The 25,804-nt window shown below is 38.7% G+C and overlaps 1 protein-coding gene across 7 annotated transcripts in view; it reads left to right on the forward strand.

Moving 5' to 3' along the window:
- The window catches only part of NME7 (NME/NM23 family member 7), a 229,615-nt gene that overhangs the window by 192,531 nt on the left and 11,280 nt on the right, over nucleotides 1–25,804 (forward strand). For all 7 annotated transcript variants that reach the window (XM_009437588.4, XM_063787333.1, XM_063787493.1 and 4 more), the window contains 1 exon segment: nucleotides 72–179. In XM_009437588.4, the coding sequence (XP_009435863.1) occupies nucleotides 72–179 (108 nt within the window).

Here is a 25,804-nt window from a genome sequence, read left to right on the forward strand (position 1 = left end):
ATATAGCTAGTGTTTTTCTTATTTATACCATATGACTAACTTTAATCTATATGTGAATGTATGTTTAATAGGAAATTGCCCGGCATTTACGCCCTGGAACTCTCAGAGCAATCTTTGGTAAAACTAAGATCCAGAATGCTGTTCACTGTACTGATCTGCCAGAGGATGGCCTATTAGAGGTAAGATAAAGAAGGTAAACATCCTATTTATATTTCAAGCTCATAAATTATCTCAGGAGTTCTGATGTGTAAGAAAACTTTTTGTTTTATTGTTATACTTCAAGTTCTAGGTTACATGTGCAGAAAGTGCAGGTTTGTTACATAGGTATACACGTGCCCTGGTGGTTTGTTGCACCCATCAACCCATCACCTACATTAGGTATTTCTCCTAATGTTATCCCTCCCCTATTCCCCCCACCCCCTGACAAGTCCTGGTATGCGATGTTCCCCTTGGATGACTCTGTTACTTGGCCATCTGATGATTTTGGACTGCAACTTTGAAAGACCAAATTGTAGCATGCTGCATAGCTTTCAAAGAATTTAGATATTTTTTTCTGGTTGGCATACATTTTGATTTTAAAATAATTAAATTCTGTGAAATTTGTTTTTATATCAGGTGACTATACCATCACCATAAATTGCTAGTCATGAAAATACATACAGTTGACCCTTGAACAATGTTTGAACTGTGCTGGTCCACTTATATATTCATTTGTTCAATAAATATATTAGAAAGTTTGAAGATTTGTGACAATTTGAAAAAACTCTTGGGTGAACTTTGTAGCCTAGAAATATCAAAAAAATAGAAAAAAATGTGTATTATGAGTGCATAACATATATATAGATACTAGTCTATTTATGTGTTAATCGACTTTTTGTTATCGATGAAGCTCCCGGTCAACAGCATTAGTAGTTAAGCTTTTGGGGAATCAAAAGTTATATGTAGATTTTTCCACTGTGCAGGGGATAGGTACCCCATACCTCCACACTGTTTAAGGGTCAACTGTTTTCCAATGAAATTAAGAAGTCTAGCCAGGCTCAGTGGCATGCACCTGGAGTCCCAGCTACTTGGGAGGCTTAAGTGGGAGGACTGCTTGAAGCCAGGAGTTCAAGGCCACAGTATGCTATGATTGCATTTGTGAATAGCCCCTGAACTCCACCCTGGACATCATAGCGAGACTTTGCCTCTAAAAAGGCGGGGAAGGAGTCTAATATACAGTGTGATAGTGTAACCCATGGCAAATTCATATGGGTCTGCAGCAACCTCAGTACCTGCCTCTTCAGAAGAAAGAATTCAACTGAGGAAGCATAAGGCAGAAGGAGAGACTGAGGCAAGTTTTAGAGCAGGAGTGAAAGTTTACTTAAAAGCTTTAGAGCAGGAACAAAAGAAAGGAAAGTACACTTGGAAGAGGGCCAAGCAGGTGACTTGAAAGACAAGTGTATGGCTTGACCTTTTGACTTGGGGTTTTTATATGATGGCATACCTCCAGGGTCTTGCACTACTTCTGACCACTTGCCCAACTCCTGAGATCTTATTGAGAAGCCGCTCGTCACCAGTTTTAGGTGTTTTCTATTACTAGGAGACTGCCTTTCCCTGGCGCCAGCTGTGACCAGTTATTACTTCAGAGAGACAGTTAACAACCACCTGACCATCACCTGATGGTCTCCCAACACTCCTGGTGTGAGGTATGGGAGCGCTTTCCTGCCCTGCTCATACCCGACTAGCTACCAAGTATAACAATAGCACTCAAAGTGATAGCTAACATTTTGGTCACCTTTATTAACCAGATTCTACCATGACACATGTGTTGTATAAATGATTTCTTTTCATTGCCATAGCAACTCCAATAGGCTGGTATTCATTATATCTGTTTTTTTAGGAAACTGAAATTGAGACTGAGAGAAGTTAAGTAACATCCCCAAACCAGACAGCTAATATGAAACAGAGCCATATTTGATCTCTCATCTTTTAAATTAACATAAAATATGAAACGAAAAATTCTGAGAAAATATAAGTGAAAATGGGTCTGGTTTAGGGTTAAGAAAGTCATTTCTAGGCCAAAATCCAAGAGGAAACTGTAAATAAAAATTTTATTTTTTTAACTTCTTATAGATTTTAAAATTTTTGTGTCAAAATAAGCTAAATGAAATTTAAAAAGAAATAATAAATTTAAGTGATTATACTATAAATGAAGAAAAATGGTTGATATCCTTAATACACATTTATTTTGTATGTTTTATGTGATCAAATCTATTAGTCTTTTAAAAAAAAATTATGTCCTGGAAGTTGTACATAGAAAAGCCTTCCCCAAATATTTTGTTTTCATTTTCATACATTGAAATGTTCAATCCACCTGGAATTTATTAGACATATAGTGTGAGGTATGGATTTAGCCAGCTATCACAATATTGTTTATTAATAATAAACAATTTATTTTATTTAAATGGCTAAATCCATCCATCCTTTCATTGTTCTTTCTCATTTATTGAATACTTATATACATCCTTGCCTGTTTCTGAACTTCCTGTTTTATTCCATTGATCTGTACCAGCAAAATACTGTTTTTATTATTGTAGGTTATTTATACTTTACAAAAGTGTTCTTGGTTAGTCCCTAAAATGTATTCCTCCAAATGAACTTTTTATTTATTTATTTATTTATTTATTTATTGAGAGGGAGTCTCACTCTGTCGCCCAGGCTGTAGTGCAGTGGCACGATCTCGGCTCACTGCAACCTCCGCCTCCTGAGTTCAAACATTTCTCCAGCCTCAGCCTCCTGCATAGCTGGGATTACAGGTGCATGCCACCATGCCCAGCTAATTTTTTGTATTTCTAGTAGAGATGAAGTTTCACCATGTTGGCCAGGCTGTCTCCTGACCTCAGGTGATCCACCCACCTCAGCCTCGAAAAGTTCTGGGATTACAGGCATGAGCCACCACGCCTGGCCAACCTCCGAATGAACTTTAAATGACTTTTTACCGAGGTCTTTACTCCACCCCTACAAAATGCAAGTGGGACCTTCAGTGACATTACAATATGTTTATAAATTATATGGAAATGTCATATCTGTAATAGTGAGTTTCTCCAACTTCATATGTGGCATGCCTCTCCTTTTATGCAAGCAGTAGAGTCACTTTTTTTCATATAGTTCTTAGTAATAGTCTATTAAATTTATCACCATAAGTTTCTTTGTTGTTGTTATAGAAAATGACTTTGTTAGCTCCATTAAGATTTTCTGTTATAATCCAAGATATTTGTAAAACCTTATCTATTAGGCATCTTTGTATGAAATTTAGACATACTTGTGAAATGTAAAAATGTACCAAGCTTTATTTTTTAATAACCAAAAATATTAAATGTTTATTTTAAATTTTAACATTTTATAAATAAAAATTTCCTCACTTTCTGATAGCTTGGACCTATCAACTAGGTTTGAATAGAGACTTTTACTTAATGAGACTGAAATGTTATTAACCATGAAATTTATACCCATTAAAAATATTATCCAAGAGAGCCTGAGGGGAAAAAAAGGAAAAAGTATTATCTAAGGTATGCCTATGATTTTGCTCATATTGTTTGAAATAGATTATTACTGCCTGTAGTTTGCAAAGCCATTTACTAAATGATTGCAATTTTTCTGATCTAACTTCACTGGAGATTTCAGTGTACATTAATGACTGTGTGGTTTAAAGAATTAATCAAAAATCAGAAGTTAGAGCATCAGTAGCTTCCTCTTATATGGCTGATTATTTTCTTGATATGAACTTGAATAAGTCACATTTTTTTCCATGCCTCACTTCTTTTATCAATAAAATGAAATAAAGAGTGCTGATATAGTCAAGGATGCCCTTATCAATTAGCTACTTTCAGATTATTATTTGGCTTCAGATGATAAAATATTATGAAAGTACATTAAGGCCAAATGAGGTATCTGGCTATAGGTCTTCAAAGTGAAAATCCGAGTGACACAAGACAAGTTGTCTGATCAGTGAGCACTTTGTTCCTAGGATCACCTCTTCATTAGGGGGACATCCTTTAGATGCAGAGTGACCATAAAATTTATTGCCCAATTAAACACCCTTTGAAAGGCAGCTCTAATCAGAAAAGATGTTCGGACAAGAGGCATAAACCAGAACTGTCACACGCAAACTAGAATATATTGTTATCCTATTTATATGGCAAGAAGAGAAAGAGGGGAACATGCTACTTCTCTTTAATCTTTCCCTAATGTGATGTTTACTGAGCTATGTGTCATGGGTATAGAGCTCAGAAAGTATGGCTTCGGTTTATATTTTGTCATTATCCATTATTTTATTTATTTATTTATTTATTTTTATAGCAAACAATTATAGAACATGTTTTACTTGCTGGATTGTGATAGGATCAAACAATTCATTTCTACTGTTCTCCTAGAACTCATAGTAAGTTTGAGAGGTCAAAGATCTTAGCATGAATACAGAAATTTGTTTTCTTTGAATATTGCCAATTGTGACCCAGTCAATTTTGTGATTATAGGAATAAATTATGGTATTTATAATATGAGACATTCTAGAATGTTCTGTCACTGTTAATGTTCTCTTATACTCTGCTGGTTGTAACTACAATGATCTTAAATTTGTGTGTTAAAGATAGCATTGATGGTAAAATGTTCAGCTGAGTAATCAAATACTAGTTTTCTATTAATGGCAAAGAATTTTTAAAGTAATAATGCCCACTGCTGGCAATGCTACAGTAAAGTAGATACCCTCATATAGCTGGTGACAACTATGGGCAAAACATATTGAAAGCCTTGGAGTATTTCTATAACTTTTGTCCCAGAATTCTGCTTCTTAGGATCTAAGCAAAGGAAGAGAGTGGCAGCAGGACTACAAAATGGAAAGTTATCTGCACAGATGTTCATGGAAGGAGTATTTGTGATCATTAACAATGGAAATAATATGCATGTTTACAGATACATCCCACCTTACCTCCTCTAAGAAACCTTCCATGGCACCCATAGTCTGCATCAGTCCGTATGTGTGTTTTCATAGCACTTTGCCTTCCTATACTATAGTGGTGTAGCCGAGTCAAAATAGCTCTGTACTCCTGGGCAAGTTACTCATCTCACTATGCGTAGGTTTCCTCACTCTGTAAAACGAAGATAACAGTACCTGCCCTATCAAATATCATTGTGCCTAGCAAATAGTAATTGCTCAACAAATGATAGTAGTTATTATTATTATTACTATTACAGCACAGTGTCTGTTTGCTCATGTGAGACTGTGAGTACACATAGTAGGGAAGAGATTTTTTCTTGCCTGGCATATAAAAGCTCTTCAATAAGTGATTTTTGAAAGAAAGGAAGGAAGAGTTTAGTTAAATAAATTATATTTTTTGCACTTGGTGAAAAAGTATGTCACACTTTATAGAGAAGACTCTATAACAGTGTTTCCTAGCCTTGGTTGCACATCAGAATCACCTAGCCAGTTTTCTAAATACTGACGTCCAGACTCACCCCCAGAGATTCTAATTTTTTTTTTTTTTTTTTGAGACAGAGTCTCGCTCTGTTGCCCAGGCTGGAGTGCAGTGGTGCAGTCTCGACTCACTGCAACCTCTGCTTCCCGGGTTCAAGCTATTCTCCTGCCTCAGCCTCCCGAGTAGCTGGGACTACAGGTGCATGCCACCACGCCCAGCTAATTTTTTGTATTTTTAGTAGAGACAGGGTTTTGCCATGTTAGCCAGGATGGTCTTGATCGCCTGACCTTGTGATCTGCCCGCCTTGGCTTCCCAAAGTGCTGGGATTACAGATGTAAGCTACCACGCCTGGCCAAGATTCTAATTTTTTTAAACAACTTTAAACTTTTAGAAAAGTTGCAGGTACAGTACAATAAATTTTTAATGAACATTTGAGAGTAAGTCACCAACATTATGTGCATACTTCTGAATCCTTTAGTGTGTATTTTTAACATAAAAGGGCATTTTTTTTTACATAATCACATTACAAGCATCCAAATAAGGAAATCAACATTCATTTATTACTACCATCTAATCCTTAGACTCCATTCAGATTTCACCAATTGTCTCAATAAGGTTCTTTGCTAGCAAAAGGATCCAGGTCAGGACCATGCATTGCATTTAGTTTTCTCCTTAGTCTCTTTCAATCTGGATCATTTCTGAATTTTTCCTTGACTTTCATGACCTTAACACCTTAAAGATAACAAGTAGAGATTCTAATTTAATTGATCCATTTATCCCTTTGCTCATCAGAAATTTTTCTAGATGGCTTCCACCTACAGTTCTAACAAGATACTGGCAAATTTATTTTGCTGTATGGCATACATTACTCATACGAGATGTCATTTGTTGGCTCCCCCTTGTCTATGAAAATGAATGATGCCTTTGTGATGTTATGACTCAACCTCGTGTACGCCTCCCCTCTTCTCCACTTCAGTGTTAGTTGTCATCTCATGTCACCAATGATACTTGTGAGAGGCAGTTTTACTTTCTCCTTGCTTCCTTCATCTTTCCCCAGGATTCGTTGAAAAACATCTTTGGGAATCATTGTTATGTGGGGAAAATAATATCTACTTCTTTGCCTTTCACTTTACCTTTAAACATGTGGTCTTTTCCAAGGATCTTCTTTTTCTGATTTTCTCTTACAGGAACAACCAAAACTTTGCATGTACTAAAATTGAGAACCTCAATGTTGCTGAATGGGTATATGGTAGAAAATTCAAGTATGCTCGAATTTTAATTCTGTATACCAAAATGATAGGTCAATCATTCATTTAGGTACTTTTATTATTATTATTATTTTGAGACAAGGTCTCACCCTGTCTCCTGGGCTGGATTGCAATGTCGTGATCATGGCTCACTGCAGCTTTCACCTCCTGGGCTCAAGCAATCCTCCTGCCTCAGCCTCCTGAGAGGCTAGGACTATAGGCTGTGTTACCATGCCCAAATAATTTTTTTTTTGTAAAGATGGGGTCTCATCATGTTGCCCAGGCTGGTCTTGAACTCCTGGATTTGAGCAGTTCTCCAGCCTTAGCCTCCCAACGTTTTGGGATTATAGGTGAGAGTCACCATGCCTGGCCTGTATTTATATTTTTTAAACATTAAAACACTTCACTGAGAACACAGCAGTAAACAGAATACATGTGGCTCTTATCTTCACAGAGCTTACCTTTCAGGAGACAGTTATGTATAGCAAATATTTTATAGGATGATGAAAACATAGGTCTTTCCTGTTTTTTTTTTTCTAAATGTTCTGTAACTTGGTGATACCACTTTTGTGATTATAAAATTTTAAGAAGCATATAAAATATTTAATTGTATGTATAAGTGTAATTGCCCAATGGGTTCTTCCTGCCCCCTGCACAGAGAAAATCAGTTCACCAAGACTGTGGTATTGAAGTTACCATTTTAATTGACAAGAGGCTGCCCACATAAGAGATGGAATTATTACTCAAATCAGTCTCCCCAAAGGATCAAAGGTTAAGGTTTTTATGGACAATTTGGTGGGCAAGGGCTAGGAAGTGTGTACTGCTGACTGACTGGCGATGAAATCATAGAGATGTAGAAAACGGTCCTCTTGTGCTGAGTCTACCTCTGGGTGGGGCCACAGGATCAGTTGAGTCATAAGTCAGGGTCAAGGTGAGGTCCATCGGTTGCCGGAATGCATATCTAAAAAACATCTCAAAAGACCAATCTTAGGTTTTACGATAGTGATGTTACCTATGGGATCAATTGGGGAGATCACAAATCTTGTGACCTCTGGCCCACATGACCCCTGAGCAGTAAAGCATTATAGAACCTAGGTCTACATTTTAGCAGCATTCAGGCCCCTCCCATAATATTAATATTGTGGCTTTTCATTAGTTTTACAAAGACAGTTTTCAGTTCCCGAGCCAGGAAGGGGTTAGTTCTTGTTTTCAGGTTAAACTATAGACTAAGTTCCTCTCATGGTGAGCTTGGCTGACACCCAGGAATGAGTGAAGACAGCCAGTCTGTGAGGCCAGAAGCAAGATGGAGTCAGCTATGCTAGACTCCTCTCACTGTCATAATCTTTGCAAAGTCAGTTTCATAAGTAGTTGATCAAATCTGAATTTGGATACATAATTATTTCTGCGTGGATTCTTATTCTGGTACACTCTGGGGGAAAAAATAGTGAATCAAGGATTAATCAGAAATAAACATAGGTGCATGGTGACTAAGATGATTGGACAGGCCCCAATTTCTTGGCCATGATTAACACAGGCCTCTGCACATACTGACACTCATAATTTATCTTTAGTTTTAGCTTCTATCTTGAAAGAAGAAGAGTTGTGATTTTTAGTAGTACATTGTCAAAGAGGGAACAACTTGTACAAATACAAAAGCAAACAGCTTTCTCTTAGAGATCTAAAAATAGTGCAGTAAGACTGGGGCTTTGACCAGGAGGTAGAAAATGGCAAGAGATAAAGCTGGAAACATCAGCAGGGGCCTCGTAAAGTCATATTAAGACAACTGAACTTCATCTTGAGGCCATTAGGGATCCAAATAAATGTTTTACTCAGGGGAATAGCACAATGATACCTGTGTTATAGAGGTCACTCTGGCTGCAGTGTAGAGAACAGATGAAAGGGCCCTGGGGTCAGGCAGGGAAACAAGTGGGTGGAGTCTAGGGGGACAGAGACTAGGTAGAAGTCTATTAAGTAATTCAGGAGAAAATTCTGGTTTCCTGAATTGCTATGGCAGAAGGGATAGCCAGAAGCAGTGAGCTTCAAAAGACATTTAGTGGGGTAGAACAGAAAGCCTCAGAGACTAATTGGATGTGAAAGGTAGCCTGTGGGAATGAATCCAGATTAATGCCTATCCCCAAGCAAACGTGATAGTACCATCTTTATCTGTGTTACCAAAATCTAATAATCTAAAAATGTCTGAAAACCAAAGTTTTTTCATAAGTTTAATGGTAAAACCTAACCTGATCTTATATCAAGTTGTGTATCATTAAACAGTTTTGTTTCAGTAGCTTGACAAAACATTTAATGTATATCATTTTTATTTAACCTATTTAGTGTGACTCTTCACACTGCTGTAAAAATATTAATGTATTTGATGATGAGTGACTTCCCAGACCCCTTGGAGTATTATATAATATATACTATATATTCCAGATTATTATTGTAAATTCCAAAACATCTAGTACCAGGAGTCTTGAATAAGAGATAGTAGACAAAGTTTGAAGTGGCCATGGAGAAAGTGCTGATGACAGAATATATATTTATGTGTTGTATTTACAATTCAGTTGATTTAGGAGATTACATGTATTATGGTGTTATTATTTTCTGGTGAACAGTTTGGCCCAGGGGTGAGGTTTTTACAGGAGGGTACGATGAGGAAAGATAATTGAAGATGTTAGCAACTATAGTTGAAGTTATAAACAAGGAAAGATGTGATGGCAGGAGGTGCTTGAAGAAAGGGATAAAGTAGATGGGCCAAGGGACCGAATGCTCTTCTAAGGTACCTACAGAGACCCCAGGAATAACAGGGAAAGAGCTGTGTCACTGTACACTTCAGAAGTGGAGCTTTCCATGGTAATGGATGATATGATTCAGGGTGTGGCCATGGAAGGAGGTAGCCAGTGTGGAGTGGAGATCAGTATCAGTCACTAGAGATATGTAAGTCTAGGAATTGAGAGAAGCTTTCATGTTGAGTGGCATTGAAATCACCTAGGATCATGGTTAGGAGGTAGGGTGGAGAGGAAAATGGTGACTCAAATTCTGAAGTCTTTCACAAACTAGGGAAGTTTGTGAACCAAAGGTGTGACAGCAACAAGGAGAAAAGATCTAGCCAGATGGCATAAGCCTCAAAAAGTCAGGAGTTCATATATAAGGGGAGGAGGTCTTAAAGTAGCACTGGGACAAAGGATAGAACTACTCCTACCCTCCTGGCCAGAGATTCTTATCCTGCGGACTCCAAGGAATTGATGCCCTTAGGGGATATCCAAGTTTCATTTAAGGCTAAGAGGCCTATGAAGAGATTCAAGTTTCAAGGGAGTTTACAATGGCACTGAAGTTCTGCAGAAAGCAATAGGAATAGTTAGAGATTGGGGAAGGGAAGAAGAATCTCAGAGCCATGTGAGAATAGCAGGATGGGAGAAAAGAGGTGAATATAATGGCCTCCATGTTGGTGGGTTGGGGTGTGACAAATTAATAATTAATTTTCTGGTCACTAGTAAATAGAGACCCTAAAATCATCTTTAAAAATGAGAACTTTTATTTTTCCGCCCCATAATTTGAGATCTGAAGGTAGGCATGTGGGACTGGTATGGCAGCTCCGTAATACCATCAGTCACCCAGTCTCCTCCTCCTTGGTACCGTCATCATCTTTAGTGTGTGCTTTTTGCCTTGTTGCCACAGAATGGTTGTCAGAACTCGAGTTATCACTTCTTTTTTCCAGGCATAAAGAAAGAAGAGTGAGGGCAAAAGGTGAAGAATGCCAGCTGAGCTAACACTTCCTCCCTCGCCCACCTTTAAGCTTTTCCAAAAACCAGAGCCCTCACCCAACAGCTTCAGGTTATGATTTTTGTTGTTGCTGGGATTTAGTACTGTGGCTGCCCCTTTTTAGAAAGGAAGTGAGTAAATGTAGTTCTGTTACTTGGGAACATTGCTCCCACTAGCAAAAATCAAGATACTGTTAGAAGGAAGAAAGGGAGAATGAATGTTGGAAAGGTAAAAAGCAGTATCTTCTCCAGGTGGTCAAGAGGCATTTAGCTAGTAAACAGGCTTCCAATGGAACTGGCCCTAGCTAATCCCTAGTGCAGTGGTTCTTATGTGTCCTCCCCTGCTCCAGAACAGCTGCATCACCTGAGAACTTAGGGGAAATGAAATTCTCGGGGTCCACTGTAGGCCAGCTGCTTAGCAACTCGGGGATTTGACCCAGAAATCTGTGCTTTAACAAGCCCTCCAGGTGCTTCTGATGCCCATGAAATTTGAGAACTACCGTCCTAGTGCAGCGGTTCCCAATCAATGGCATGCATTAAAATCACCTATAGAGTTTTTTTTAACTATGTAAGCCTAGAGCCCTATTATAGAAGATTCTGGTTAAGGAGGTCTGGTATGAGCTCCTTATATCTATAGAGTAGAGCCCCGTTATTCATGGTTTCACTTTCCACAGCTTCAGTTACCCGTGGTCAACCATGGCCCAAAAATATAAAATGGAAAATTCCAGAAATAAACAATTTATAAGTTTTAAATTGTATGGTACCTTAAAGAGCAGGGTTGCAAAAATTAAAAAATAAAAAGTTTTAAATTGTATGCCGTTCTGAGTAGTATGAGGAAATATTACAGTATATTGTTATAATTATGCTATTTTATTGTTAATCTCTTACTGTGCCTAATTTATAAATTAAACTTTATCTCTCATATATATGGAAAAACGTAGTATAGATAGAGTTCGGTACTATCCACAGTTTCAGGCATCCACTGGGGGAACTGGAACATATTCCCCACTTATAAGGGGGCACTACTGTATTTTATGTTGCAGGTGATTCTGATATTCTGATATGGCTGATAGTTAAACTAGCATTTAGAAACCACTGTCCCAGTGAGCAGGGGCACACCAGACTTTTTTAAAACTTGTAAAAGAACCTATCAACATAGTAAACAGACAACCTATCGAATGGGAGAAAATTTGGGCAAACTATGCATCTCACAAAGGTCTAATATCCAGCACTTATACAAAACTTAAACAAATTTACCAAAAAGATAAAAAACCTCCATCAAAAAGGACATGAACAGACACTTCTCAAAAGAAGACATACACCAGACTTCTTCGAAGTCGGCTTTGGTTCTGCTTTTGAGGAAAGCCTAGACCCTGTGAGCAGGCCAGCAAAGGGATTGTTTTGCTTTCAGGACTTAACTGACAGTTGGAAGCAGCAGCAGCCTCTTAACTTTGAAGGGATCAATAGCCTCTCTAGATGGATTTAATTGTAGCCAAGGGTTGTTACACTTCCAAGGGAATCCCAGTCTCTGAATGGGGGAATCTGTGGCTTCTCTGGAAGGAGCCAGCCATGACCTGATTGATTACCCAGATTTTTCGGGGGGAAGTCTCAATGTGAAGGCTGCCATTTGCCCTCCCAGGGAGGAGGAGAGGCCTGAGATATGTGGTATGCATGTATTGCATGGATGCTGAGGGTAACAAGGGCAGAGGCCCTGGGTTTCTTGCAGCTTAAAATAGTTATCTGCAGGTTCATCAAATCTGCACTCACCATTTGGCATGGTCATGTGGCTCAGAGGTGTACAGGAGACCAACTCTTGTCATTCTCCCTGTGGGTTGTGTAAGTGCCTTGAGGGCCTGGGCTTATAAGGGACTTTTGTATCTCCAGCTGCTAACATATTGCAGGCTTTTAGTCTGTTGAGTAAATGCATGTGGGAATATATCATGAATGGGGACAGTGCACCTCCATACCCTCTCTCTTTTTATGTGGCGGAAATGTCTCAATGACCTGATGAGAGTGAGCCCCACTTTCAAGTACCACATCTCACCATTCCCTCCACCTGCCAGTTGCCAGAAAAGTCCACTGCAGCATCCCAAAAATGTGAACAATTATTATGTATCAATTAAAAAGGCCACGTCCACCAGCATCTTCTTTCATTGCTGTTTATTCAAGTAAAACCTGAAATATGTGCATGTGGCGAATGGTTTGCATGGATTCTTTTCTTCCTTCTCAAACCTGATATTTCAGAAGTCTCTACATTCATCATAAAAACATCATGAAAATATAAGAGGCCTTAAGCTATCAAATTGTAATTCTTTATGGCCCAGTTAGTATTTCATCAGCATTGGTTGTTTTCTCAGATAAAAGAATCTTGGATAAGGAGCAATTTCACATTCCCTCCTATATCCCGTCATAGTGGGGCATAAGTTCATTGCTAGATTCAAAGGGAGTTACAGGTTCATAGGTCTTTCTGTTTCTCAAGTACAGTGCCAGCTCCACCTTTCTTCAGATAGGCTGCCTTCTGAATCTGAAAAGTAACAAGCTTAATGACTTAAGAACTGTATTTAATATAATTTATCCCACTTTATGTAGGCACTTATAAAATCATTTGCCGAAGACTCTAGGATTATTTTAGATTAATTTATTTTGGATAAATTGGTTAATTAATAACTATGGAAAATCCATATAAAATAAATAGACACAATCATTGGACTAAAAGTGACCTTACAGGGGGCATTTAAGAATCTCCAGGCATTTTGTCTCAGCACTTTTTGCATCTTCTCTACCTATTCCCTGGGAAATGGTTCTCAAACAGTAGCACAATTCCTGGATGGCTTTTTAATTTTTTTTTAAATTTTTTTGAGACAGAGTCTCACTCTGTCACCCAGGCTGGAATGTAGTGGCATGATCACAGCTCACTGCAACCTTGACCTCCCAGGCTCAAGTGATCCCTCCTCAGCCTCCCTAGCAGCTAGGACCACAGGCATGCACCGTCATGCCCCACTAATTTTTTTTTTTTCTTTTTTTTTTGTAGAGACAGGGTCCCCCTGTGTTGCCCAGGCTCCTCTAGAACTCCTAGGCTCAAGCAATCGTCCCACCTTGGTCTCTCAAAGTGTTGGAAATTACAGGTGTGAGCCACCATGCCTGGCCGGGCTTTTTAAAAATACGGATTGCTGGGCTCTACCCCCCAGTGTCTAGTTCAGTAGACCTGAGATAGAGCCTGAGAATTTGCATTCTAACAAGTTCCCAGTTAGTGCTGATGCTATTGGTTTAGAGTACCACACTTGGAGAGCCACTGTTCTAAGCCAAAAAACACTGTGCACTCTCCATTAAGTCAAGTTGTTCTCTTGATTAATTTTTGTCAAGCTGTTGTCAGATTTGACATTTCACAGACCTGGAACATTTCAAAAAAAAAAAAAAAACTAAACAGTAACAAAACCCACTTCAGGGATAGACACAATGATAAAGTTTTTAAAATTTAACAAATGAAGACATTAGAAAAATTTGTTTCCCATCATCATCGTTTTGTTTTAAAAGGACATTTAATCACCAACAGCATTTTATCACAGAATAATGGACTGTCTCTTCAACTGAATAAATTCAGCTTTACCTGAAGCTCACTTTATTGCTATTGCATGCCAAAGGCATGATGGTCGAAGCAGTCCACTTCAGGCACAGGCAAAACAGCATTGCATCTTCTGTAGATCATTTTAAAACAATAATAGAATCCACTAATAGTTTGTCTGCTTTTCGTTATCACCATAAACAGGCAGTTCCAAACAATGTCAGTGAGAAAATACTGCCCCTTCCCCAGGGTGGACTACTCCTACCAACCCTTGCTTCATCACTGCTTTGTTGCCCTCATTTTTCCCATTTTGCCAGAAAGCAGTGAAATGTCATCCTAGACCCTTACCATCTGGTGGTTGGGAGCAACTGGGCTAAGTTACACATGCTTATGGAGTCTTTGATTGATAATTTTATTCAAACTTGATATGGAAAACATATATCACATTTCATAGGTCAAAGAGGAATGTAAACTAGTTGAGTCCTGCGAGTGGTGATTTTATCTATGTTAAAGAAAATTGGGACAGGCACTGTGGTAATCCCAGCACTCTGGGAGGCTGAGGCAGAAGGATTGCTTGAGCCAAGGAGTTCAAGTCCAGCCTGGACAACACAGCAAGACCCTGTCTCTATCTTAAAAAAAATTTTTTTTTAATTATACAAATTTTAAAAACATATTTTAAAAATAAAGAAAAAATCCTTTATAATTATTTGGAGAAATAGAGTATTCTTTAACACTTATACATAGGCACAAATATTTTTAAAAATATTTATTTAACTAGGACTAATGGACAAAGGTAGAAAATTCTGATTTTTTTTTTTTTTTTTTTTTTAGACAGAGTCTTGCTCTGTCGCCCAGACTGGAGTGCACTGGCTTGATCTCAGCTCACTGCAACCTCCACTTCCCGGGTTCAAGCAATTCTTCTGCCTCAGCCTCCTGAGTAGCTAGAACTGCAGGTGCACGCCACCATGCCCATCTAATTTTCATGTTTTTAGTAGAGATGGTGTTTCACCATATTGGCCAGGCTGGTCTCAAACTCCTGATCCGCTCACCTTGGCCTCCCAAAGTGCTGGGATTACAGGCGTGAGCCACTGTGCTCGGCCTCTGATTTTCAAATTCAAAATAAAAAGCCAGAGATTTTTTTATAATATTGAGTTCTTCAATGTAACATGAGGAATTAAAAATTAATTTTATCTCCTTAATCCATGGCTTAATTTTAAGTTAACTACCACGTGTTATTTTATTTAAATTTCATTCATTCATTGATATGAATCTGCAGTCATTTCACCAGGTGTTGTTTTGAAGATACACATTTCTGCCCAGCACAGTGGCTCACACCTGTAATCCCAACATTTTCGGAGGCTGAGGTGAGAGAATCACTTGAGCCCAGGAGTTTGAGACCAGCCTGGGCAACATGGCAAGACCCAGTCTCTAAAGAAATACAAAAATTAGCCAGGTGTAGTGGCATGTACCCGTGGTCTCAGCTACTCCAAAGGCTGAGGCAGGAAGATTGCTTGAGCCTGGGAGGTCAAAGTTGCCATGAGCTATGATCATGCCACTGTACTCCAGCTGGATGACAGAGTGAGATTCTGTTTCAAAAAATAAAACGTGATTATCCCTATTTGACTGGGCACAATAGCTCACACCTGTAATTCCAACACTTTGAAAGACCAAGGCAAGAAGATCACTTGAGCCCAGGAGTTCAAGACCAGTCGGGGCAACAGAGGAAGATGTCTCTACAAAAAATAAAAAAAATAAAAAAAAATTAGCCGAGCATGGTGGCAGGTGTTTAAAGTCTCAGCTAGTCAGGAGGCTGAGGTGGGAGGATCTCTCGAGGCTGGGAGGTTCGAGATTGCAGTGAGCCATGATCACATCACTGTACTCCAGCTTGGGTGACAGAACGAAATTTTGTCTCAAAGAAAAAGAAAAGTAGAGAGTTTAGATGGAAAAGATAAAAAAAAGTAAAATTAAATTGTAATATAAAATTAAACACCAGCATAAGAGAATGTTACCAGATAGTGTATGATGAAGTGTTAGAAACAGTAAGTATGAGAGTTCAATGGAGAGCAGTATGAGTGTGGCTGAAGGGGGTCAGGAAAATTTCATGAAATAAATTTCATGAATTTAATGAAATGGTATTTGAAGAATAAGGCAGATTTTTATACACACAGAAAAAGAACATGGCAGGCTGGTTTTAGGAGACATTGAGTTCCTCTGGTTGAAGTGGAGGGTTCCTTTGGTAGAGTATGGGAGATAAATTTGGAAATGTAAATTAGAGCTAGATTGTGGAGACTTTGGAAAGCTTTCTGATGGCAATAATGAACATTATGATAACGGTGATAAAATAATAACTTTAATTTACTAAGCAATATATACCAGGTACTATGCCAAATTGTTTACCTGCATTACCTAAAAACTCTGTTGAATAGTTTCTATTATCTCCATTTTATATGCTAAGAGAGTGAGGCTCCCATAGGTGAAATGACTTGGCCAGGATCACCCCACCAATGAGTGGCAGAGAGCTGAAATTTGAACCCAAGTTTGTCTAAGTCCAAAACCAATGTTTCTATACAGCAAACTAGGTCACCGATGACAAAAGTGTTTCAATTCAAGTGCCAGTTTTTGATTTATTGATAAAACTACAACCAAATAGAAAAAAAAATCACCATGATGGATTACTGATGTTTGCTGTAAATGTGGGATGGGAGTTTCTTGATATGTATGACACACAGTGGCTACTTAGGCTCTAGAAAACTGGAAGCCATCAAAGGTTTTTGAACAGGGCAGTGACTTGATAAAGGTTCCAAAACTTTAACCAAGCAGCAGAGTTTAAGGTGAGTAGATAATAGGAGTAATGGACGCGTATACTCTGATCATCCAGTAACAAGTCTTAAGGACCTGGTAGTCTAAAATAGGACCATTCAGAAATTTTCTTCTCCTTCAAGTGATCTATTTCTACTATCAAGGTGTAATTCTTTGAATAGTATCTATCTCCTCCCCTGACCTCTATGATCCATGAGAACAGTGACCTTGTGTGTTTTGTTCATTCCTCAGTTCTCCAGTGGGTAGGCATTCAATATAGTTTTCTTAAATCCAGTAATAATAAAAGCAATGATGATCATAGAAAGCACTCACTTTGTGCCCAGACTGGGTTAAGTACTTTCAGTACAGCAAATGCATATGGAATCAGACTACCTGGGTTTGAATTCTAGCTCTGCCACTTACTAGCTGTCCAAGCAAGCAGGTTAAACTCTTGTGCCTGAATTGCCTCATCTTTATGGTGGGAATAATGATAGTACTTACCTCAGAGAGCAGCAGCAAGAAATAGATTAGGTGATATAGGTAAATCAATAAGAATAGGAAGTATTCAATTAAATATTGGTTATTATTATTATCTTTTTAAATTATTATCTTTACCGTTCTATACTTAACTTGTCCATTAGAAAATAAATATAGTAGAGTCAAAGGAAAAGCTATATATAACTTCTATGGCAGGCCTGTTTCGTGTCAGGCCTGTTAGGCTCTTTTATAAATGATATCCCAGCTAAGTTAAAACTCTAATTTCACTGTCAGAACTTACTTAATTATCTTTTTACCAAATATAAAACCCACACAAATCTGGATTTTTTTTTCATTTCAACTGATTATGGGCTTCAACAAATCTGGTTTCAAATAATGTATTTTTAAAGATAAATTGGAAATTTATCATGGGAGGGCTCCCATGAGGATGCAAGGCAGGCTGAGGAGGCAGGCTTCAGATCAGGTCATGTAGGGGCAATGAACCCGAGGGAGGAGGCAGATGGACAGAGGACTCAGACAGAGGGAGGGGGTCTGCAGAGGGAAAGAGATACTGACCGAGGTCTGGAATGACCATCTCTACCAAGAGGCCCTCTGCCTCCCACAGGGTGTCCAGACACTGGTGCACACATTCTTACCCAAGGGCCTGGGCTGGCACAGCCCTGAAGAAGGTGGCACCCACTCTGGCAGTCAGTGGGTCTGGCCTGGTGGAAGGATCATCACAGGCTTCAGGGGGCTGGACAGCCTGTGGGGACTAGCGGAGGTCATCTCTTCCAGCCTCCTGCCCTCAACCAAGTCCAGCTCTGAGCCCTGGGTCACCGAGGGCCACCCTGGATTCATTGGCATCCCTCCACCACCAGTAGGTCAAGTTCTGTAGAGGTCTGAGGATGGTGGTCAGCTGGTGAGTCAGGAGCGGGTGAAGAGGGTCACAGTTCTACCAAAGCCTTGTCCAGTCATCCTCCATCCCCTCGAGGCCTCTTCCCTGATCTCCCACTCCATCCTGCCACTTCACTCATTTCATCAGCTGCCCGTGAAGCACCCGGGACTCAGGACTGGTTTTATCTTCCAAGGCCTTGGTGAAGGGCTGGCCCAGGATCTACAGCCACACCTCATACAGCACCAGCTCTGCCTTCCCGCCTAGAGCAATGAGGGTGGAGATGGCATCAGCCTGGGCCCCCTCTCCTGGAAGCCCTGGGGTGGGACTCATACCCAAGCTCTAATGCTCCAATCCAGCAGTCAACCAATGTTAGTCTAAGGGCCCATCCGTTGCTGCCTGTTTTTGTGCAGCCCATGAGCTAAGAATGGCTTTCACATGTTTAAATGGTTGAAAAACATCAAAAGTAGAATAATATTTTGTGACACATGAAAAGTATGTGATATGCAAATTTCGATGTCCATAAATAAAGTTTTACAGGAACATAGCGGGGAAAAGGCTTTTATTCTTTTAGTGTAGCCTTTTATGTTTGAAGAGCAAATTATATTGCCTTGCAAGAAATTCAAAGGTCAGTACCCAGGTGCTAGCCTCTGTACCTATCTGAACTTGCTCCTCTTTTTTTTTTTTTTTTTTTTTTCCTTTTCCAGCCTCTCTTCTCATCATATAAACCCTCTTGTCTGTCACCTAGCAGTACAATTAAACTCATGGATGATTCCCTTTTGTAGCTGAAGTTTGAGAGGCAAAAGTTAGCTGGTTAATAGAAAGGAAGTGAGAATACATGTTTTTTCTAGACAACCAAAATATCCCTTTGCCTACTGTTTATTAAAAACAAATAAAATCAAAATCTTGTTCCATCACCACTAAGCAATGCTTGTCTCTATTTTGTAGGCCTTTACTATGATGATCTTCAGTAATGTTAATATATTAAGTGAGTTTGGCCAATTCTTGACCTTTTATCATAATGGAGAAATTAAGGGGTTAGCAAGGGCCCTTGAAATCCAGAGAGATACTAGCAACTATTTGTCCATTAAATGCAACGTATTTACAATACACCTTACCTTTTTTATAACAAGTATACAGATAGACTAGCTTGCCCTTAGACTCTTAAATATATTTTTTCTCAGCTGTCTTATAGAGCACAAAAATATTTGTTATGGGCTTAATATGCACACACACACACATACAGACATACAGAGTAAATTAGAGACAATATATATACATATTGTAAACTAGAGACAGAGTCTCATTCTGTCACCCAGGCTAGAGTACAGTGGTGCAATCATAGCTCAATGCAGCCTTGAATTCCTGTGCTCAGGCAGTCCTCCACTGTCAGCCTCCAAGTAGCTGGGACTACAGGCATGCACCACCATGCCCAGCTAATAAAATAAGTATTTTATAATTGAATGGAAGTGATTAAGAATCCTGAAGGGACCCAAAGTCATAAACTAGAAAGATGTTAAAAGACTGGCTCATATCAGAACTGTATAATCCGAATTCAATAAGTCAGTATCACCGTAATCTCCCCTTATCCACAGTTTTGCTTTCCATTGGTCCCAGTTACTTTCAATCAACTGTAGTTCAAAAATATTTAATGGAATATTCCAGAAGTAAGCAATTCGTGAGTTTTAAATTGCACACCATTCTGAGTAGCATGATGCAATCTCATGCTGTTCTGCTTTGACCCTTCTTCATCACAAGAAGGATGAATACAGTACTTAAGATGTTTTAAGTGAAAGACCACATTCACAACATAACTGTAATTACAGCATATTGTTATAACTGTTCTATTGTATTGTAAGTTACTGTTTTTGATCCCTTAACTGTGCATAATTTATAAATTCAACTTTATCATAGGTATGTTTGTGTAAGAAAAAACATAGTATATGTAGGGTTTGGTACTATATGTGGTTTCAGGTATCCACTGGGGGTTTGGGATGTATCCCCTAGGGATAAGGGGGAAATACTGTAATAACCAAATATAATCCTCTAGCAGTAGAGAGAAATGTGTAACTAAAATATTAACTTCTCTTAGTTAAATATTATTTATTTATTTTTTTTATTATTTTTGAGATGGAGTCTCACTCTGTCACCCAGGCTGGAGTGCAGTGGCAGGATCTTGGCTCACTGCAACCTCCGCCTCCCAGGTTCAAGCAAATCTCCTGCCTTGGCCTCCCGAGTAGCTGGGACTACAGGTATGCACCACCACGCCCGGCTATTGTTTGTGTTTTTGGTAGAGACAGGGTTTCACCATGTTAGCCAGGCTGGTCTCAAACTCCTGACCTCAGGTCAGCCACCCACCTCGGCCTCCCAAAGTAGGATTACAGGCGTCAGCCACTGCGCCCTGCAAGTTAAATATTACTTAAAACTAACAAATAGATATGCTCACTAGTGCTCTTATTTCTAGTAATCTTGAAGTTGAAAGAACTTCCAGAAGAGCATTGGTATAGAATATATTGTGTGTATGGGCATCTTGTGAAAGAGAAAACTGAGAAAAGATGCCAAGGACAATACATGTATGGGTACATGGCTTTGATCCACATATCAAGTAAGGGAGACAAAGTGCCCTTTTTAACCTGTGACTTTTGTGTCTACTCACCTAAGACAGCTGGTATTGTGTTCACATTACCAACCACCAACACTGTCCAGTCCCTTCATTTTCCTAGCTCTGGAAGACTGAGGAGAAAGATGAAACCAATCCACTCATTGTGCTTTGCTCTCTGCAGTTTGACCCTGAACTCTTGACTTTGGTCTGCTCCCTGCCTCATTTTTCAGTCAGTGACTAAGCAGTTTTTGAGTTAATAAGTAACTCTTAGGTGACTGATTAAAAATTCTAGGAGGTGACTTAGAAAGGAGTCTAAAACATGGTTGCCCTAATCGAATTCATGCTGTTTTTCATTCATAAAATATTACAGCTACTCCCACTTTGGCTTTAGGGTGAAAATTGTTAAACCTACTACTGTTCTTTGTCCTTTAGAAAGTTATGGGCTTTCCTGTTTTAAGAGGAAACAGAAGACTAGTCTAACAGGAAAATATTAGGCTCAATGTTTTCAAGAGCACATGTACTGAGGTTTTGCAGGTTATGGAAAGCTTTTAAAGAAATGAGTCTGGGCGCAGTGGTTCACACCTGTAATCCTAGCACTTGGGGAGGCCAAGGCAGGTCGATCACTTGAGGTCAGGAGTTTGAGACCAGTCTGGCCAACGTGGCAAAATCTTGGCTCTACAAAAAATACAAAAATTAGCCAGGTGTGGTAATGTGCACCTGTAGTCCCAGTTACTCAGGAGGCTGAGGTAGGAGAATCGCTTAAACCCAGGAGGCGGAGGTTGCAGTGAGCAGAGATCAAAGCACTGCACTCCAGCCTGGGCAACAGAGCAAGACTCCGTCTCAAAAAAATAATAAAATAAAAGAAACTTGAAAGAAATTTTCTTTCAAGAAATTGAAATTATTTCTTTCAAGAAATAATATTGTATGAGCAATTTTCTGTGAGATAATTGTGAAAGAAGTTATAACAATCGCTATATCCTTCTCACCTTTAATCTGAATGTTAATTTAGCCACAAAGATAGCAATAAGACAACATCTTGAAAGTATCTTATCCACAGCAAAGTCACACTTTCTTAAGCATAGATGAAATCCAAACTACTATAGTCGTTACTTGTAAATCTCATATTGGGCAAATGCTTACTTGATATAGTTAGGAATTTGATACAGTCATGCTCTTGATGAAGTTTAAAAGATAGCTCTGCTATTAAATTTATTTGCATTAACTCTTTCTTATCATTGCTTATTGATTTTTTATTTTTATGTATATGGTAGGAATATTAACTAGCTTGTAGGGAGTCCTGGCCATATGCCAAGCATTGGTCTAAGTGTTTTATATGCATTAATTGACGACTTCATTTACAGATGAGTAACTGAAACATAGAAGAGTTAAGCAACTTCCCCAGAGCCACACAGCTAGAACATAACAGAGCACAGACTTGAACCCAGGCAATCTGGGTCCAGAATTTATACTCTCTAACCTCACTGCCTTTCTGTGTGATCTTAAATGTAACAAGTATTATTTCTTTAGAGTTCATAATAGGATGGGGAATGAGACTAGAAAAACTAAGCATGAGGGAAGATATAATAGGAAATAGAGTCAGAATATTTGGCCTCCCTCAAAAGTAATTAGAATGATTAGATATTTACTTAGGTTTTATCCTTATTAACTGATATTTTTATTCACAAACTTGTCCAATTCAGTTTTAGATTAAAAATATAAAGTTATTTATTCCTTAAAAAATTCTTAACTATCAGGCTGCTGTATTGTCAGCAGCAAGAGGCCTTTGAGTTCTTGAGGGGGATGAGAGAAGGTCGCGTGCCCCTGGAATTCCAAAGGATTATTCTGATCTCACTGTGATTTCACTGTGCTTACCCATGAGAGGGGCATAGTCAGTATTTGTTGAATGACCAAGTACATAATTCTCATCTCCCATTCTAATAATAATGTGTCATATGAGGAACAAAATCACAAGTACTTTCTCCTCTTTGTCCCCACTGTCCTTATACATACTTCTGTTAACATACTTGGTGTATTGTTAAATAATTATTTGTTTCTGTGTAGTTCACCCCTTAGTGTGAACTCCTTGAGGGCAGGGGCCATGTCTTACCTTTGTATCCCAAGAACCTAGCCTCTGTTTATCAGTAACTTAGTTGATTATTGACAAATGGCTGTGGAAGGAAGGGAAGGAGTAAGGCAGACCTAGAGCTGATATCCTTGTGTATTTATTTTACATTTATTAAAAGGTCATTGGGTTTAATCATTTGAGGCTTTTGAAATATATTCAAAGATGATATTTCTTGGATTTGATATGACTCCTCTGATTTAACCCCTGGGAAGAGGTCACTGGGATTTAAAGAGTATGTATGTTATAGTCTGTCCCTTAGGTACACCACCTGATTTTATTGCAAAATTATGTCATACTCCAAAGGGCTTTGGCTGTACTTTTGGTGAGTTTATCTGTAATTATTGATAAATACATTCATTTTTGCTTAATTTCTACAGAATGCCTGTGTGAATCACCCCAAATCACTGTAGCATTTAAATTTCCATCTCATGGTATAGCTATGGACTAGGAAGTCTGCCTTGGAAATTAGGGCTTATTCTTTGAAAAACCACAGATGTATTTATTATTTGAGACAAATGTGTAGTATGGGATCTTTTCTCCCTCCGATAATATTAAATGCTGTGTTCTCACTTGTAAGTGGGAGCCAAACAATGGTTACACATGGACATACACAGGGAAATAATAGACACTGGGGACTCTAAAAGCGGGGAGAGTGAGAAGAGGATGAAGACTGAAAAATTGCCTATTGAGTACAATCTTCACTATTATGGTTACAGGTATGCTAGAAGCCCAAACCTCACCATCACACAATATATCTATGTAACAGACCTACACATGTACCCTCTGAATCAATAAAAATAATATGAAATGCTGTATCGCTCCACTTTTTACTTTCTTCTTCAGGCCCACTATACTCTCATATTATACCACATTTAGCTCACATCTCTTGTGGTATGCACTGTGCACTCACAATTGTGCTGGATGCTGTTTTTGTTTCTAGGGGTTATAACAATTCGATTTTCCTCCATAATTCTATTTCTTGTTTTTAAATTCGGGTCAACATACATTGTGAATGCCATCTTTGTTGTAAGCACACCCTTATTTACTGCTTTTACTGACCTTGTCATCTTACAGAATAGTCTACTCTATCAGTGAGTGATGTCTCCCATTCTGTCATTACCACTATGGTCTGAGCAAGAGTAGGGGCTGGAATGAGGCTACAGTGAGGCTACCTATGGATTCTCAGTGGGTAGTTTTAAAAACTGTGCCTCCATGGAAGCTTCTGATAATGCTTCTGTCCTCACCTCCACCCCGCCTCCCACTGTGCTTCTATAACTGGCCTTATGACAACAAATGAATCTGGCATAAGAGAGAAGAGCGCCAGAGTAAGTGAAACAGAATTGTGTGAATTAGCCACCTCGTTGGATTCTACCCAATCACACTGTGAAAGTCCATTATGCATTATGCTTATATTCCATTGTGTAATGAATGGTAATTCTTCTAATGATAAATACTGGTCCCCTTTGGTACCAACCTTAGAGTTAGAAATAGCTTAATCTGTTGAGTAAATGAATAAAAACCGCAAGTTTAAAACAGCAAAAATAATTTCTTTGCTTGGAATATCAGTGTACATATCTTTCCGTGCAAAGTTCTCCACTTTTCTCATTACCCATTAACTTGTTGGTTACTCTACAATCTCCATCTGAGAGCTAAAATCTGCTGCTTACTATTCACAAGGCAGAGAGAATTATAAAACGTTATACAATAGTAGCACACAGCATAGCTTTGAATCTTTCCATAAAGTCATCATAATGGTACATTTTCTGAGTATTGCCTTCAGTTTGTTTTAATAAAGAATTAATTGTTCTAGTGTTTACATGATGATTTTCTGTAACAGAAACTGATACTGACATTGATACCTTAGGCTAATGCAATTTTTAGTCATTTTACTGGGGTAAAAATAACTTCGTTGTATAATAAACAAATTGCTGAAGCAATCCTCCTGCTTCAGCTTCCAGTAATTGGGATGGCAGGTGCACGCCACAGTGCCTGGCTTCTTCTCCCATTGATAATTTTGGTCCTTCTCAGGTTAACATACATTTATTGAAGGCCTGTTTGTGCCATTCACTGTTCTAGGCACTACGGCTAAATAAGACACACTCCTCATTCTCAAAGAATTTAACATTCTCCGGGAAAAATTGTTATCGAAATTGACATCAGAAAGTAAATGCTAGGAGATTGATCCTTCCTGGGTTTCATGAAAGCCCCTATCAGGAAGTAAATGCTAGGAGGTTGATCCTTATTGGGTTTCAGCACAAGAATCAGATGAGCCTCCTGTTAGATATGAAATCTGCTCCAAGTATTGGAGGATATGTTAAAAAAACAAAACATAGAATAGTATTCCAGGCTGAAGAAATAGTGTGTATGTTGTATAATATATTCTCTTGTAATGGCCTTTGTGGATAATTACACATTGCAAGTATTCAATGTTATTTGCTAGTATTCCAGTTTGTCTTCTCATTTGAGGGATATTATGTATCCATTCTCTTAGCTCTTTACCTTGGTTTTTTGTTTTTGTCTTTGTTTCCCGAGATGGAGTCTCACTATGTTGCTCAGGCTACAGTGTAGTAGCTACTCACAGGAGCAATCCCTAATTCCATGTAGGGAAACTACATGGAATTTGATATAGCATAGTTTAAAAAGACATTAGAGAATTGCAGATGAGCATGGAAAGGTAGCTAAGGCTCAAGTCATATAATTATTTTATGCCAAATTTAGGAGTTTGAAATTTATTCATAGGGTTAGTCCATGGACTGACTGGCTGAAATTGTTTGCAAAATGTTGTGGATGTATTCATTCTGGGGGGGAAATGGTCCGTAGCTTATTAGATCTCAAAGTTGTCCACAATAAGAAAAAATTGTTGAGAATATTTGCAGTGAAAAGTTT

Source organism: Pan troglodytes, chromosome 1 (assembly GCF_028858775.2).
Source record: "Pan troglodytes isolate AG18354 chromosome 1, NHGRI_mPanTro3-v2.0_pri, whole genome shotgun sequence".
Lineage (NCBI taxonomy): Eukaryota > Metazoa > Chordata > Mammalia > Primates > Hominidae > Pan > Pan troglodytes.